The following is an 18267-nucleotide window of genomic DNA, read 5'->3' on the forward strand; positions in this document are numbered from 1 at the left end:
AATGTTAAGACCAGCTTGCTTATGTGACAACTAACAAAATGTATAAAATGTATTTATCTATCAGCAAAAAATGAATATCTCACGACTTACAGAGGGTGCGATCGCCTGTTAGCGCACCTCACATAATATAATATTATAATATTATTATGTTTATAGTAAAATATTGCATTTTTTTTTATCAAATCACTTTAATATGACAAGATCAAATTACTTCCGCTATAACGCAAGCTACACAATTTAACTACAGCGAGACTTGTAATTATTTGATAGAATGTTGATTGACTGGTGTATATAGGTATGTAGTACTTATACGTATATTCTTATTGTAGCGTAGGTATAGTTATTTAGTGTACTCTTGGTTATTTTTTTTATAGTCTTTTGTCTATACCTACGAGTATAACTAAGCTAGAAATATAACTGCTTAAGATATAGCTAATGCATTTTTAAAGAGATCGCGCACGAATCGATTTCATTAAAAACTCTTAAGTTGTACTATTATTATTCATACATAAGAATAATTATATACGTTTAGTACATTCATAAATGAATAGATACACTATTTACGATTCGACAATGTTTTAAATCCCATGATGTTCGCATACGTTTGATTTTTAGTTGATATTATATTGTTTTACCTAAATTATAATTTGTAACAAAGTGAGTAGATAAATATAATTAAAATACTGTTCAAATGTTGGTAAAAATGAATTTTGTAGAATATTATAGATGAAATGAATTTGTGTTGATTAATTAATTGTTTGTGATTAAATTCTATATGAAGTATAAAAGCAATACATTGCTTATTGTACTGTTTTATATTTATGTTGATGTATAGAATAATATAAATATGCATAATTATAAGCACCTATCCATTATTATTATATAGTTACAAGTGGTGGAAACTGAATAAAATGTCAAGGGCATCATATTTAACTTTGTTTAATATATTTTATATTCTGTTTAATATAATTTATTAAAATAGTGTTCTATTTAATAGTTTAGTAATTTTTCAGATTCAGATCAATACATAATCATAATAATACACAACATATTTTATATTATAATTATTTATAAACCAATGAGTAATAATAATAATAATTATAATAAAACAATTAATCAACCTAAACGAGACCAGATATTATTACTTCCCGAAGCTGATATAATTGCAATAAATTAAACACCTAATTTCCAATTGAAACTGTCTATCGTGTGCATAATTTAATACAAATAATATTACAATACCTAACGAAAATCATATTACGCATGTGAATAAATAATTTGCGCGAAAGTCGAAATGGCGTGCACCGCGCAAAGAGGCTAAATCCCGGTGGACTTCCGCTTCGAAAGATTTTGCCAAACTTTGGACTGTATGTACCTACCTCTATCCGTATTATTATTGCCCTATCAGAAATCGTGCCACGAGAATATTCCATTTACCCTGCAAGTCCGCGTTGCAGTGGTGAAGTGTGGCATTGGTGTGTTGATAATCATGATTATGGCCGCTATTGTTATACGTAAACCGGATTAAAATGAGCGCTTTCGATATACACGACTAAAATAGGGCGTGTATGCCGTATAATGTGTGGGACTTGTGGGCTAGCTGTGTGTAGTGGGTACCTGTGTAGATAGTTTTAAAACAAGCGGAAACTTTTATCAGAATTTCAAACTAGGTGTATACCTACTGTAATATTTCTGGTTCAGGCGTGAAAACGCGTATAATCGCAGATACGATCGATTTTTATGTTATTAAATTAATTGATTTACCATATCCATATGCCCAAACTATATTATAATACTTACTACCTAGTACCTATACATATTTTATATTTTAAATTAATATAATATTAGGCATATCGTATATAGGTACAAATGTACAATGTTATGTAAAATAGTTACCCTATAATTTGAAAACTTCTAAATAAGAATATAAATGAGAATATTAAAAAAATTTGAAATGTACCTACTTATCACAGAATGATATTACACAGAATTTATGATTGTTTTACCAATGTTATTAACCAATAGGTAGTGAGGTTTTATAATATTGTAAATTGTTCATTTTTCCATACCCTATATACATTGTTGGTAAATAATAGTATTAAATGTACCTATTAAATGTATTAGAAGTGTATAAATGTATAATAGGTATATATTAAAATTCATTATATTTAAATTGTTAAACGTCAGTAAATATTTGCATTTTTTACATCATCGTTTAAAATAAAAAATAATTGGAGAAACTTAAAATTATATATTTGATGTCAGAAATATTTTAATGTACAGCTTAAATTACTTTTATGCTGCATTTTATAGTTACAATTATAATTTATAATAATACCGGAGTAGATCTTAGAAAATAAAACATATTACAGTTTAATATAATTTATAATTATATTAAATTATATTATATTATATTATATTATATTATATTATATTCTCTACTAAATAATAATAATATAGCTTTTAAAAATAAAAGGGAAATAATTTAGCCCCCTAGCCCACAATTAAATACTTACCGCTTGATTAGAACATTAATTATAAGAAGTATAAAAAGAAAGCATAGCCAAACATAAAAATGTTGATACTCTTCTTAGATATTTATTGGCGAAAGATGACATTACAGTTTTACTATTATATAGTATTCGCCATTCGGCCATATTAGAGGCGTCTATATGTGTAACAATTGAAGTACCTATAGGTTAGGTGTACTGTGTCTTGAAAAATCTATAACAACAATTCGAAATGACACACTTTTGAAAATGCCATCATTTTATTAAGTGTTAATATTAATAATAGATATTTTTGTATACACAATTGATATAACAATAATGCTGCTATAAGAACAATTATTACTTATGTAGTTATTATAATACCTCGTCTACGCGTACAATACTACAATATATTAGTTGAATTACACCATGTATTTTTGCTAGTCTTCGTTTAATCTTTCTATTCATAAATGTTTTTTTTTTAAGAAAGCATGTGGCAAACCAGTTTTGTAACGCTATTTTAACACTCACTAACAATACAGTTATATAGTTTATGTGACATATCTGGTAAACATCATTAGGGTACACTTAATTTATTATATTATTATTTATATTGTTATAATATGACTTATACTTTTGTAATGTAAATAATAAATAATATGATAATTCGCGGGTCGAGAATGAAAAGGTTCTGTGTCACAATATATCCAGTTGTTCGGAAGAGCGATTTTTAACATCAATACCCAATATCTTTTTTCAGGTTATCTTATTAATATAACCATAATTTTAATAAATAAATGAATACAATTATTATCAGATACATCGTGAATAATGAATATTAAGTATTAGGCGGGCATTGACATGACGTATTATTGATAAAACCTTTTAATAGGTACTGTACTACTAACCAACATTTAATAACATAACGATAGAACCTTTTCGTTACGTAAACTTATCAGAATAAAAAAGTTCTATCGAACTCACAGACTTCTATAGTTCTATACTACTTGTCTACTTCTATTATATAGAAATCTTTGATCGAACTAAAACTATTATCACGATTTAGTAATTTTTCATGACATAAAACCTTTTAATTTTCTGTATCTCAGTAAGTATTGTATATTTGTATGTAAAAACACAATTTTTGAATTAAAAGATGCAAAATTGAAAATTAAACAAATGTGTACAAAAAAACGATTGAATTTGAAAAAAGTGGACATAGAAGGAATCTTTTCATTTTCAACCCACGCTGTATCAGTAATAAGTTATTACTCATAACTATAATAACTAATGTTATTTATCAGATTTACTTTTATATCTATGAGGTAGAATTCTTTGCTTTTTGATAATTATTAAAGTTTAAAGACAAATTAAATTATTTAAATATAGGTACTTTTTTAATATTTAAAAGTTAATTCTAATTTTAAAGATACAGTTATAGATAGACTTGTGAGCTGAGACACATGTAAACTCATGTAACACAAAGACAATACTTCAATAGTTTAGTAATAAATCAATATTATTAAGGGGTATGAATTGTTATATTCTGTGATACCATGTACAAATGCTATGAAAATTGATTTTTGTATTTTGAATGATATGGTTTATTGAGAGGTTTGAGAGTAAAAACACCTATGACATATATTGTAGAAAAGAAGTTAATCTGTGTCTGTATAGAAGTCAATTTTTGATATTTTAATTACTAAACTCAATAATTCAAATTCGATAAGTGAAATATCACAAGTTTTAGAGCTAAATATTGTTAATAACATGTTAAATAACAATATAAATAGGTACCCTTTGTGGCAAAAACTTTCAAGTCCCAATAATTCTTTTTATAAATATTTGAAATTTTTAAATCTTAATATATTTATGAATTTTTTTGGTAATTTAGATCCCGAGACAACTAGATCTCCTACGGTCAACTAGTTCCTCATGGTAATTTAGATCCCCTGTTAACTAGATCCCCTTCGTGTCATTTAGATCTTGAGGATCTAGTTAACCGGGGATCTAGGTGGCCGTTCACCCCGCCGCCGATACACCGCCCCACCGCGGCGCATGTGCCGATCGGTAATCAATGTATTATCATTGTTGCGATTATCGCACGTACTATTATTAATTATTATTGATTAGGACTCGGCTGAAGAGACGTCTTCACCACCCATTATATTATTATATATATTATTGTATGTTCGTGTTGCAATAGACACCTTATTATTATTATTATAACATTGGCGTTCTCCTATTTACATGCGGTCACCTTATCCACCCAAACTCGTGAACATCCCTTTCTTTTATTTAAGTAGTTGCCCGGCCAAATGCTAGTGAATAGCCGGCTGCTCAAACAATATGTCTAATACCTAGACTGACATACTGTCTCCGCTCAGAATCGTTTTTCTTATACAGTGATATTATATCATTGAATTCAAATTTAATACTATCCATTACCTATTCAGTGACCGACTTACAACCTACTGTACAGCAGAGTGACATCCACTTACCCACCTTTTTTTTATAAATATCGTGGATAAAAATATTTTGTGGAATGAAAAGTTTAAAATCGAATACTATAAGTTCTTTATAACTATTGCTCAGCTACCAATTCAAAAATATTGAAAATAAATTGTCAAAATATATTTTAATAAGCGTTTAGAGTTAGAATTTATACTAGATTCGTCCAAATCACAACAAGTATTGTTGAGTTTGAAATTAAAAAAAAAAAATTAATATAACCAAAATTTAATTAAAACAACTAGTTTTCAATAACGTATAGTACTTGTAATTTCAAAATGTTCATATATTATCTGGATCATAAAAATGTAATATTAATGAAGACAGACACTTCATATTTAATATCATATAATATTATTTTATTATTATTTTGTGGTTGCTTATAAAATAATTGTTTATGAATCTATAATGTACGGCTATAATGGTCTGATCGATATTATATTAATATTTATGTGATAATTAATAAATACAGCAGACGAAAATGAAATAATAGCAATACAGTTAATAAATAATACATTTTTGTTCAATAAAAAAAAAATTATAATGTATTAAAAGTTATTAATAATTTTAACTGTAGTAATTTATATCATTATATCGTATTAAAAAGTAGTAAACACGTAAAAGAATGTGCGTTTTTCAAAAGTTGTATAGTCATCAATGCAACCACATTATCTTAGCGAACGGTACTTATTATAGTAGTGGTACCTATGCAATTTTATTATAATATGGTTAAAATGTTAAATAATATTGTATTTACATACCCATTACTGAGTTGTTGATTGGCGTTGAATACGATGTCGTTGAAACAAACTCAAAAACTTAAAAATCGTTCACAAATACGCAGCACATGCGTTTAGGAAAAAAAATTCAAAAATGCGTTGCACTGTTCATTACGAAGTCAAACGCGGGAATGAAAATAGTACCTAATACTAAAATTTTCTAAAATATTCTAAATGCTATAATGTGTTACCCTTATTATCTCCAAAACAACATCAACAATCCACTATTTTTTTTTACCAAGAATTGATCAGTTTAGTATGTGTTTTAGTTTATCAACATTTTTGGTAGGTAAACCTGTATGTATCTATAACAATACATAGCTGCATAGGTTCTTTACAAGGTGACTTCACAGACCACCGTCAGGTCACCTTTGGTCAGTTTATACAGTCTAGACCAGTGGTCTTCAACCGGTGGGTCGCGACCCATTTTTGGGTCGCGTAAGCTTTAAAATTGGGTCGCGATACGTTTTATTTTTAAAATAAAAAATATGTTTAATAGATGAAATAAATAAAAATGCAGTTTATATAATCTATATTCTATAATATAATGAATATCAAATCACAGTATATTCAGTTATAATAGGTATTACTATACAATATAGGCATTAAGCAATTTTAGCTTTGTTTTTGTTTTTATACAAAGCTTACGTGGGTCGGGAAAAATGTGGGCATAAAAAAGTGGGTCGCGAGTCCAAAAAGGTTGAAGACCACTGGTCTAGACTATACTCTGCACCCAAGTTCAAAATGTATGAGGGTGAACACGTACATATAGACATAAAGTGGCTGTTATCGGTTACCTTTGACAGGTGACAGCCGGCGGGTCACAAATCACAATCGTACCTTTTACGACTGCTGCTAACTGCTAAGTAGGTGTAGTAGTAAATAATTTAGTATAATCTAACTTTATAAGTATCGTAGAGTGGAACTACTGATGAACCATTTTTTTTTAAGGTTACTATTTAATAATATAATATTATTCATTATTGAATATGAAATTGTTATTTTTTGCCTATTATCTAATATTGTCTAAATACAGAATAAATTTCCAAATATATTCATAAATATAATAAATTATAATTTATAGATGCATACTTTTGATCAACTTAACTACTTGAAACAATAAAAATTGCTAATTTTAAATAAATATATTAAGTAGCTAAAAGATTGTCTAACTAAAATATAATTAATAATTAATAACAACTGCTAAAAATTCCAACATAAAAATGATACATTTTCTAAAAAATAATTTGGTAATTCAGTTGATCAAAAAGGATCACAGAAAAAAAACCATGAAAATAAAAACCAAATTTGTATATTTTATTAGACATAAGTTTTAATTTTCTAATTAAAAATATTGATCAATAATCCAACGGCCCAGGTGTTCTATCTGTTGAATACTATTGTCAGTGGCGTATATAGGGGGTGGGCCTGGTGGGCTGCAGCCATCCCCCTCCCCCCGAAATTACAGTATTTTTAAATAGAACAACAATATATTTTATTAGGAACTATTGTAAGTTATAATACTTCATAGCCTGTTGAAAAATAACAAATACGAATATATTTATAGAAACTATTAGATATGTAGTAGACAGTAGCCTCTAAGTAATAGATCACTTGCTAGTTTCTATCTACTATATGCTATAGCCCACCCCAAAAATTATTTCTATATACGCCACTGATTATCGTAACCTAATTAGTGCATTTTGAATAATTAAAAATAATATATTTTGTATATTTAAAAATATATAAGAACGAGCTTAACTATGTTATACTATGTTTTGGGAGTAGTATTTCTGTGTTGGAAAAATTGTTATTGGTAATTTTTATTATTTTTACTTAATTTAACTGAACAAATTATCAATTTTTATTATTTTTTATTATTTAATATAATTTATGTCTGTATAGACAATTTTTTAAACAGTACCTATAGGCTATTTGAAATTATTATTATAACTGTAAACTGTAGTAATTTATGTTTGTATTGACAAATTTTAAAAACGTATTTAAAAATTATAAAATGTTCAATTTTTATAGCTAAGGATTGAAAATTTAAAACAACGATTCTCATAATTAATAGATCATACTGTAACCAAACAATGTGAACAATATATAAATACTATATAAAAGGTTAACATTTCTTTTTTATATATTTTCAAACTTATTTTTATATCGACCATTGGTAGCTTAGGTATGTATAGTAAAAATTAATATTTAAAATATTTAAAAAATACAATAGGTAATATGTGAATAATATGACATAAATACATAATATAGTAAAATACAAAAATTTGGTTTTATTTTCATGGTTTTTTTTTCTTTTGGTTTTTTATCCGTGGTTTTTTTTCTTTTGGTTTTTTATTTTCGTCTAATGATCAAAAATATAAATCTATAATTTATTATATTTATGAAAATGTTTTGAAATTTATTAAATAATAGGCAAAAAATAATAATTTTATATTCAATAATAGATAACATATTAATATTATTAATAATATCTAACATTTAAAAAAATAAGTCCGCATCAAAAATGTACCGGAGGGAAAATGTCAATTTACCATTATTAAGTGTTGTCAATTATATTATTAATTCTATAATAATATCAATAGTATTTCATAGTAGGTATGAATGTATTGATTTTACAATGTGTTCCTAACCTATTTACATTCTGAGCGGAACAAATATTGTATTGATTTCAATAAAAATGGAAATCATTTTCAGCTTCCAATTTAAAAAAAAACTATATTAATAATTTTCATAATATGGTAGGCAGGGATCGAAACCGTTTCAAATTTTAACGGTTACGGTTTTAGTTCTTGAGAACGGTTTTCTAAATTTTCTGGTTTTGGTTTAGGTTTTAAGACCGGTTTTTTAAATTTTTTGGTTTTGGTTTTGGTTTTAAAAAAGGTTTTTCAAATATTTTATCGGTTTAAAGAACGGTTTTAGAAAATTTTCGGTTTTGGTTTTTGGAACGGTTTTTAAAAATTTCCATTTTATTTTCCCGTCTAATTACTGTAGATTCGATTTTTATTATCTATTAACTATTATAAGGGCCGAGTCTAAAGCCCTGAAATATGGCTACTTGGTATAATTAGTGTAAAATATACGATATAACAAATACACGTTCATTAGAACTAATTTCGTGTTATTAACTTGAATATTTTGTACCTAATTTAGGTGCCTCATGCCTACTTTTGCATTCGACATAATATTATGTTGCCATATTATGGTTGAGATCATTATTCGATTACATTAATATTTAATTGTATATTACAATAACATCACACTATATTATTTGTATTTTCAATTTTCAATCATAAGTTTAGTAATAATATAGATTATATTAATATTTCGTAATACTCAGTAACTGCATCGGGATTTTTATCAATAAATCCAAACATAATAAAAATAGTATAAAATCGTATAAAAATAGTAGAATTACAAATAATATAATTAACTTTATGGAATTCAAAGAAACCGACATTAGTTTTAAATTTTAATCCGTTTTTCAAGAACAGTACAAGAGCGGTTTTTCAATTCTATGGTTTCGGTTTGGGTTTTGAAAACGGTTTTTCAAGGTCTTAGGTTTCGGTTACGGTTTTTTAACCGGTGTTTCAAAGCTTTTGGTTCCGGTTCCAGTTCCGGTGTTCAGAAATGAGAAAACCGCGGTTTTAACCGGTTTTTTGGAAAACCGGTTAAACCGGTTTCGATCCCTGATGGTAGGTAATAAACAAATAATAATAATTCAACTTAACCGACTATCGTATTAATATCGTATTATATAGTAATTAATGGTCAGTTAGTATAAAATAACTAAATGGGTAAGGCTAATCGGTAAAAAAAAACAAAGGCAAATTAGAAAAAACAAAAAATGTATAGTATCTATACCTATTAATTCGGTGATCGGAATAAAAATCCCCAGGAAAAAAATCCCCAGACTACAACCACATACAAATGGTTGAACAAATATTTTTTAAGCGTTACTTAGTATCTATAATTACCTACCATATTATTTAATTACAAATACGTATATTATATTATATTATATCATTCGAAAAAATAGTAATAATAGAATATTAATGATAATATTTTGTTTTAAATTACGATAGTACCTATATTATGTGTAATTCAACTTAACTCCAAAAATTTGAAAATTATAATATTGTAGTTTAAAATTGAAATTATAATGAATGGATAATGTACCTACCTACTGACGTCTCACCATCACAAATATAGCATATAAAAATATTTTGAATGATCGATACGTCAAATTATACATTTAAAAATATAGTACCTATACAAAAATATTATACAAAATATAGGTAATAGTAATAATAATTATCTAACAATAATTTATTGAATGTGGGCTTGAGGCACCTACTTACAGTAAAAACAGCATATAAAAATATTTCAAGTGATCGACTTATTTAATTGGTCAACAAGAATGTTTTAATTTTTTTTATATGTTAATGTTAATACTCACCACTCACCAGATATAATATTCTATTATTACTATATATGATTTTTATTTGATATAAATGTAGTATAATATATTATAATTTCGTATTGTAATTAAATATTAATAATGTGGTAAATGGTAATTACTAATTATAGATACTAATTAACGTTTAAAAAATATTTGTTCAACCATTTGCATGTGGTTAGGCTAATTTGGCCTAAAATGGTAATTTTATAAAAGAAAATCTTAAAATTTCAAATATAAATAATTATATATCTGAAAATTACTTATACTTATACATATATAACAATTGAAAAATTTAGGTACTAAAGACTGATGTTTTTTGACTCATAACTTATAACACAATAAATCATAACGTATACATAATATAGTGTTCATATTTATATTTTTATTTGATTTACATGTGAATTTGCATGCAATCTATACTTTATACAATTAACAATTAATTATTATTTTCATTATAATATATAATATATTATTATATTTTGTTATAGGTATATGGTAATTACTAATTAGGTCATTAGGAGTAGAGTATACATATTGTGTTCACATTTATATTTATATTTCTGGGCTTTTTTTCCGTAGGCTTTTTTTTACGTAAATATTGGATCTGAAAACAAATCGCTTTCTTCACACTTTTTTTATAATTGTGTTTAACATTGATTCGAAAGTTGACATGCTTTTCTCGGTAATAAGTGTTTAAGGAGTTCAATATAGGCACTATTACACTAATTAGTAATTACAAATGTGAATTTTAGTGAAACACTGAAACTTATTATCCTATTTACAATAATATGCTCACATAGTTACAGAAACGTTGTACAAAAACTACCTTTTCAAAATACACCTAGGGATCCCCGACCATCTTCGAGGACCCCCGAATCCAGGAGTCGAATAACCTAAACCGAATTATTTGGGAACTTAAAAGTATAATATTATCTTATGTGAACGTCATCTACAACTCATTAATAATTTATTGAAGTTTAAAAACTATCTACTACATATTTGCATACGTTTGTTCGCATTTGGTAATTACGCCAGCAGCACACAACATTCTATGCCAGTAGATACTCGGTACTTTCTTAGAAGTAGTAACCTATTCATATAATCACATAAATAATAAATCTATTGATATATAAGAGTGTTAAACATGAACAATTGTTTATATAATTGATGAACTTTCAATTTCAATCATCAAAGTTAATGATGTATACTTCTCGAAAATGATTACAATAAATTATATGTGTTTTGTTATAATACTATATTATGACATGTCTTGAAATCTACGAACGCTGGACAATAGGTGTAAACGTATAGTAAATTAGTAGATGACAGATGTATATTATAATATTAGGTATGTACTCTATTCAGAATTATCGTGGTCGTCTGTTTGTGGATGAGATTATTCCCACATAGGAGAACGAGAAATAGTGAAATCTAAAGTTTATCGATAGAAAATTTTATGGAGATTCCATTTAAATGGTCGGTGTAACGAATTTTCCAGTAATTAAATAGATAGTTTTCAAAAAGCATAAAAAAAACCAAAAAAATCATACAAAATTCGCTTTATCAAATAATAAACCAGTTTTCGACAAATTAAATTTTAATTTATATAGTAACTCCTAATCCTAAAGATAGGTACAACCATTTACACAATATCACGTTTTCATAGAATGTTTTTTTTTATTGATCCTGAAGCCCGACATCAACATTTTTACATTATCATTTTTTATACACCATACAATTTTCAAAAAGTTTAACTCTTTTTTTTATTAATTATAAGTTTTTAAAAAAAAATATTCGCTCATTCAAAAAACTTGAAAACTAAGTGCAAGGTTGTTTCCTCATAAGTTGTTCCAATTTGTAAGTCCACAATACTTTTTTATGAACGTCTGAAGTAAGCACTTTCAAAAAATCATAAAAATTTGAAAATTATATTTAATATTTATTTTTAATTAAATTATATTTAAATTTTAAATACATTTTTAAATATATAATAACGAATTTAAGCATTACAACTTGAAATACAATAGGCCCTCGGACAAATAGTGGCGTACTCTTTTGAGGGATTTTTGAACTCATGAATTGCCGTTCATTTTGGCATCAGTTTTTTATATTGTGAGATAATATATGCACCGGCCCACTGTGCATTTGCACAGTAGCATATTGCCATACTGGCCCAGTCCGCCTCTGCAAATGGTATAATGACAGGGGGGTAAAAATCACCTGTTACGCTTGGTGAATTTTACCTCCAGCGATTTTTACCTCCCCCCACCGGTACAAATTACAGGGGGGTAAAAATCGCCTGTTACACACCATACAATTTTGAAAATAATTTGACTCTTTTTGAGCTGTTTACGGACATTGTCAGTTTTCAATTTTTTTATTTTTTTTTCTATAAATAACAATAAGTTTTTATCTGCTGAGCCAAAAAGTGTAAACAATTAATACGAGGCTCCTGATATAGTATTACAATAGCAGTTAAAAAATATTAAAAATACATACCCACAATTTTTTTTTATAAGCATTTATATTAAAAGATCAAATTTTGACAACCTTTATCGAATTTAAAATTGAATAATTATTTGTAGTTAAAAATTCATAAAATGTTTAACTTTTATATCTAAGGATTGAAAATTTAAAACAAGATTTCACGTAAATAGTTAATTCTGTTACCAAAAAATCTAATTATAATTAATATTATCACTTAATAATTATTGTTAATACACTATTATTTCATTAATTGCTGGAATTGATTTCAACTTTATTTCAAACCATTATCTTTTGGATCGCTGACGGTCCGCATACAATAATATTTTAAAACTCATGCAAAATAAAAATGTTTTTATTCTTAATAATATTTTTCAGCACTACATAATATGTATAGAATATACAAATGTAAAATAATAAATCAACAAAAATAATATGTTTTTTTTTAATTGTAAGTGTTTAAGGAAATTATTGTTTCTAACAATAACCGAACATGTTTTAAAGAAGACAAAATATTTTTCATAATTTCATTGAAATATTTCTAATTTAGAACCCTATTAATATATAATATATTAGTGATAAATGATAGATACTTGCTACCTGCTATAAATAACATACGATAAAGGTTGAAATATTTTTTTGATGAAAACATTGAATTTATTTTAGTGTTAGTAGATTATTATAGTGCACCTAGTATGTGTTTATAATTAGATGTACAATTAAATGTAATATAATATAATATATAATATAATATGTAATTGTATTATACAATTTAATTTATATTTATCTTCAACTAATTAATCATAATATGCTTCTTCTTCTTCTTATTTTCATTTCATTTTTGTTAAAAACTCCTCCCCACGTGTATTAATATTAATATGTTCTTGACAGAAGTAATCAATCGGATGAACAGTTGATGCTGTAAAATAAATTGGTTTTAGATATGTTGAGTACGTTCGTTAAATTACCCTTCCAAAAACGAGTATGGAACTCGATTTGTTTACGTATATAGCTCGAACTATGGAGTATATTACAAACCAAAAATGTGGAATAATATTTTATTTTATTTTATTTTACAATACGGACAGCCATTTAATAACATGAATATAAACAATAATAATTTGCTTTATGGAAACGAGTATTAATCTTTAGAGGGTGAATGGAAAGTCAGTATTGACAATGCGTATAATACGGAAAATCGGTGAGTTAAGATAGTAGTTTAAGGAAGATAATGGTATATGGAATGGAACAGATAATCGTGCACGGTGGGAATGGACATTAAATGAGATAGTCATTCTGGACAACTGTCAATTTTAGAGGAAAGAAGATTAGATAGAAATGATATCCTAGCTGATTCACGACGATCAGCGAGACTTTTTAAGGGAAAAAGGTGGTGAATTGGTGTGTAATCGTATGGGGGACAGGATATGTTTAATTTATAAGCAGCGTGACGAAGAAATTTTCTTTGAAACCCTTTCAATCATGCTACATGCAGAAGCGGTGGACAGGTGACAGAGGATGGTTCCATATTCAAGGATGAGACAGACTAAGCAAAAGAAAAGAGTTTTTAGTAGAGTGGCAGGTGAAAATCTGTAGAGACACGATTTATGTAACCTAGTAGATTAAAAGCCTTACCACAGATTATCCGAATGTGCGTATTAGCCACAGGTTCCGTGGAAGAGTAAATCCTAAATCCTTTACTGAATTAATACAAGTTATCAAGGGGTATGAATAATGGAGAATGTAAACTTGATTACAGCATTAAACGACAAAAAGTCATTACTGAGCATTTCGGAATATTAAGAGGTAGTCCTTAATGTCAATAATCGCTGAAGGTCGTTTTGGAGAAGATGACAGTCAGAGATGGATTTGATATGGAATATGATTTTCATATCATCAAAAAATATAAGAAGTTCATCGTACTGGAGGACGAAGGCCGCTGAGTTTACGAATCGGGCAAACACAAGTAGAGAAAGAACAACACCTTGTGGTACTCCTGGGGAGGGTGCAAAGTGCTCCGAAGAGGAGGAATCAACACTTACCCATTGGATCCTATTTGTAATATAAGAGTGAAGCCAGGATAATAGAAGTTCATCGATGCCTATAGAGTCAAATGTTGACATAAGATGATTATGATCAACACCTTCAAAAGCCTTGGAAAAATCTGTATCGATTACATCTACTTAGAAGGTAACGGGAAAATAATCAAATATATACGAATGGAGACTAAGGTTACAGGTAATAGTTGATCTACCAGGACAGCAGTCACCCTACTCGTCAACTAGAATATGGTTCAAGGAAGAGCGAATCGAGTTAAGGTCAAGTTTTCACTATTTCAGATTTCGTTAAAATACTTAAATCAACTGTGTTCTAAAAAAAGCTATTCGTGCACTAAATGTATAAACATTTATCAGTTATCTACGCTGGGAAGCGTTATTATACGCTTACAATTATAGTATACATACCATTATTATAAAAGGCCACATACGTGTTTGCAAAATCTGTAAAATTGTGAAAGTTTTCTATTATTTTTGGTATAATTATAATCCCAACAAAAACACTCTTCCAAATTCCATGTGAAAAAAAACGCTAAGTATAAAAAAAAAATGGCTCTAAAGGTTACATCCTTCAGTTTACATCATTGAGGTTACATCATTTTATAGCAAAGTTAATGAACTATAAATATAATTTATGTTAAAATAGTGTCTTAAATAATTGATCTTAAGTTGGTAACTTTAAAACACTTGAATAGAATGATAGTATACTATACTATTATATTCTCATTATATGCTATAGTATTTTGAACTTTAACTCAAGTCACAAAGTTAAGTCAATTATTCAGTAGACTATTTTCACATGAATGATACCTAATAGTTCAAATACTTAGTTATAAAGTTATATCACAACTTCAAGAGATTTTTTTTTATACCTAAGCGTTTTTTGTACAAGGAGTTAGGTGGAGTCTTTTTGTTAGGATATCACCCTCATTTTTATTAAAATTTCAAACATTAGATACGAAAAAGTTAAAATTGTATGAATTCTTAACTGATCAATACAAATTTGATGAATGTCTCATGGCTATAAATAGCTCAAAAGAGTAAAAACGATTTGAAAAATGAAAATTTAAAAATTTGATCATGTATGGTAAGTGGTAATTTTAACATTTGGTGAACATTTTGAGTTTCTACGGTGGTTCGTTTTTGAATAAAACAAATGATCAAAAATCGATAGATGAAAATTCGTTAATTTAACGGTGAAAATCAAATATCATAAAAAGTTTAAATTTTTATTTTCTTTATGTGTGTTACGTATAATATTATGCATATACATATATTTAATATTTTCTAAAAAAAATTATTTTTCTTTTCCCTGATGTTAATCCTTCATTGGCTATATGTTGGGAATGAGAAATTACCCATTCTTAAACTCAGGTATATGTAAACTGCTTATATTTGTACACAGTTAATTGAGTGGTTGTGGCCACTATATACAAATCTAAAATTATTATATGAAAGATAAGAAATATTTATTTTCTGTAACCATTTGTGGCTAATAAACAAATATTTACAAATAAGAAAATTATTAGTTTTTAGTGAGTCGAATAATCCCTGTGTAATCCACTCCCTAAATGTTGAGTTGCACATCCTTGGATATAGGAATTCTTGTGTATCAAATTAAGGAACCAGAAGTATGATGTACTTGGGTATGGGCCAATTTATTACGCACACACACACACAGTAGATTTTCACAATATAGATTATGTATTAGAAAAAGTTTGTTATTCCGAAATGTATTTATTTCAATTGGCTCGAACCATGAAGTACAGTAATATTTCCGAATACACATAATATAATTAGAGGAATAAGGTTATTTAACACTATACCCATCGATAGTTTTTAGTTTTAATTCAATTTATTATTATTATTATATGTTTGTTTTTAATAAATTTAAAACGATCGAATTCACCATAGTCTAAAGATTTTTAAAAGCATATATTTTAAGGAATTTGTATAGTGGGAAATGCCACTCAATGGTTATATATAATTTTTACACAAAATTAACTGAACTATATACGTACATAAACCAATTTCCACTATAAAAAATAATAGTAATTTGTGATTAATATCTATGATTAATAGCTGTATAATAATATTATGAACCTATCAAAACATTTCAGAATAAGCAAAATATCGCAATGGTTTTAAAATTAAAATATTCAGGTATTTAAACCGACTCGAAAACGATCTAAGTATTTTATGAGTTATTAATGAAAGTAAAATATTTTTGAAAACGTAAGTTTATTCATTTTCATTGTTTAAGAACATTACATATTAAGAATTAAATGGAAGGTGTATAATAGGTCTATCTCGGCAATAATTGTAATAGCCAATAATAAGGATGCCTATTAATGGATGACAGCTTGTCAACTAAACGAGTTCATAGCCTATAATAGTAGTCGGCGAGTAACTAACAGTTTGAGAAATGATAATCATAATATTACTTATCATTAGAAATTAATCAAATCAAAAATAAATAATTAAATAATACAATATGCACGTACTATAATTTTCTTCTGGAAATAAAATAATAAACATACTATTTAATAAATATAACTTTATTTTTGTCCTATAAATTAATTATATCATAACCAATAATGTCACAGCGATTTACTTTTGACAGTCAAGCGTTTGCACGCATTAATTTGTTAATATAATTGTATTATAATTTAAGTTACCTACTGCAGTAATTAAAAAACAAGTTATGAATATTATATTACCACTGTAAATTATAAATAACTAGAACAGAAGTTACCAAATTGTGGGTCGTGACCCATACTAGAGGATAAACAATAACCGTATTGAAAAAATAAAAAAGAGCGGACTATACTCCGTTCCACGAGAGAGTGCGACCGCCACGCGCATCGAAATGAATTAGTTCCGACGCGAGGCCAAACTTCTCCTACCATGCGGCGTCCGCTTTCTGTATATAGCGGCTCAAGTAACGCACCTTATATATCAACCGCGACTAACAATTAAAATATAATACATCAATATAGGATTTATTTTACGTCTAACGATGATGGAAAAATCGTAACTACAACATTGTCGAGTTGCGATGTTGAAAACTTGCAGCAATTAGATAAATATATAATGTATCGGTATTTTCGGGCGATTACAAGTATTGGTTCACATTTAATGACATGTTTATAGCATTCGTTTATTTAAATGACTTGCCATTGCCAGTTTAAACGTTTTTCTACTTTTTTATTTATTAAACTTTACAATTTGTCAACATATTGCATGTTCTTACAAGGTATTAAATATAATAATGATACGGTTAAAAGAAAGTAATATTAATAATAGTTGTAATAGTAATATAAATTTGAGATAAAATTAATGAGGCTAGGTCTTAGAAAAGATAAGATATTGTAGGTATGTAGGTATTATGAGACAACGTGTGTTAGTATTATGGGGAGATAATGCCTTTAGTTATTAGTGTGTTTAAGACTGTGGTAAAGAGG

General features: G+C 27.2%; 1 protein-coding gene across 1 annotated transcript in view; it reads right to left on the minus strand.

Annotated features, from left to right (window-relative positions):
• Positions 1-13083: 13083 nt before the first annotated feature.
• The window catches only part of LOC100301916 (uncharacterized), a gene marked incomplete at its 5' end in the record, with an annotated part of 13601 nt that continues 8417 nt past the window's right edge, over positions 13084-18267 (minus strand). The window contains 4 exon segments of the mRNA NM_001160413.1: positions 13084-13665; positions 15212-15247; positions 16825-16839; positions 17308-17319. Coding sequence (NP_001153885.1) covers positions 13577-13665; positions 15212-15247; positions 16825-16839; positions 17308-17319 — 152 coding nt within the window.

The sequence above is a fragment of the Acyrthosiphon pisum genome, chromosome A1, assembly GCF_005508785.2.
Source record: "Acyrthosiphon pisum isolate AL4f chromosome A1, pea_aphid_22Mar2018_4r6ur, whole genome shotgun sequence".
NCBI lineage: Eukaryota > Metazoa > Arthropoda > Insecta > Hemiptera > Aphididae > Acyrthosiphon > Acyrthosiphon pisum.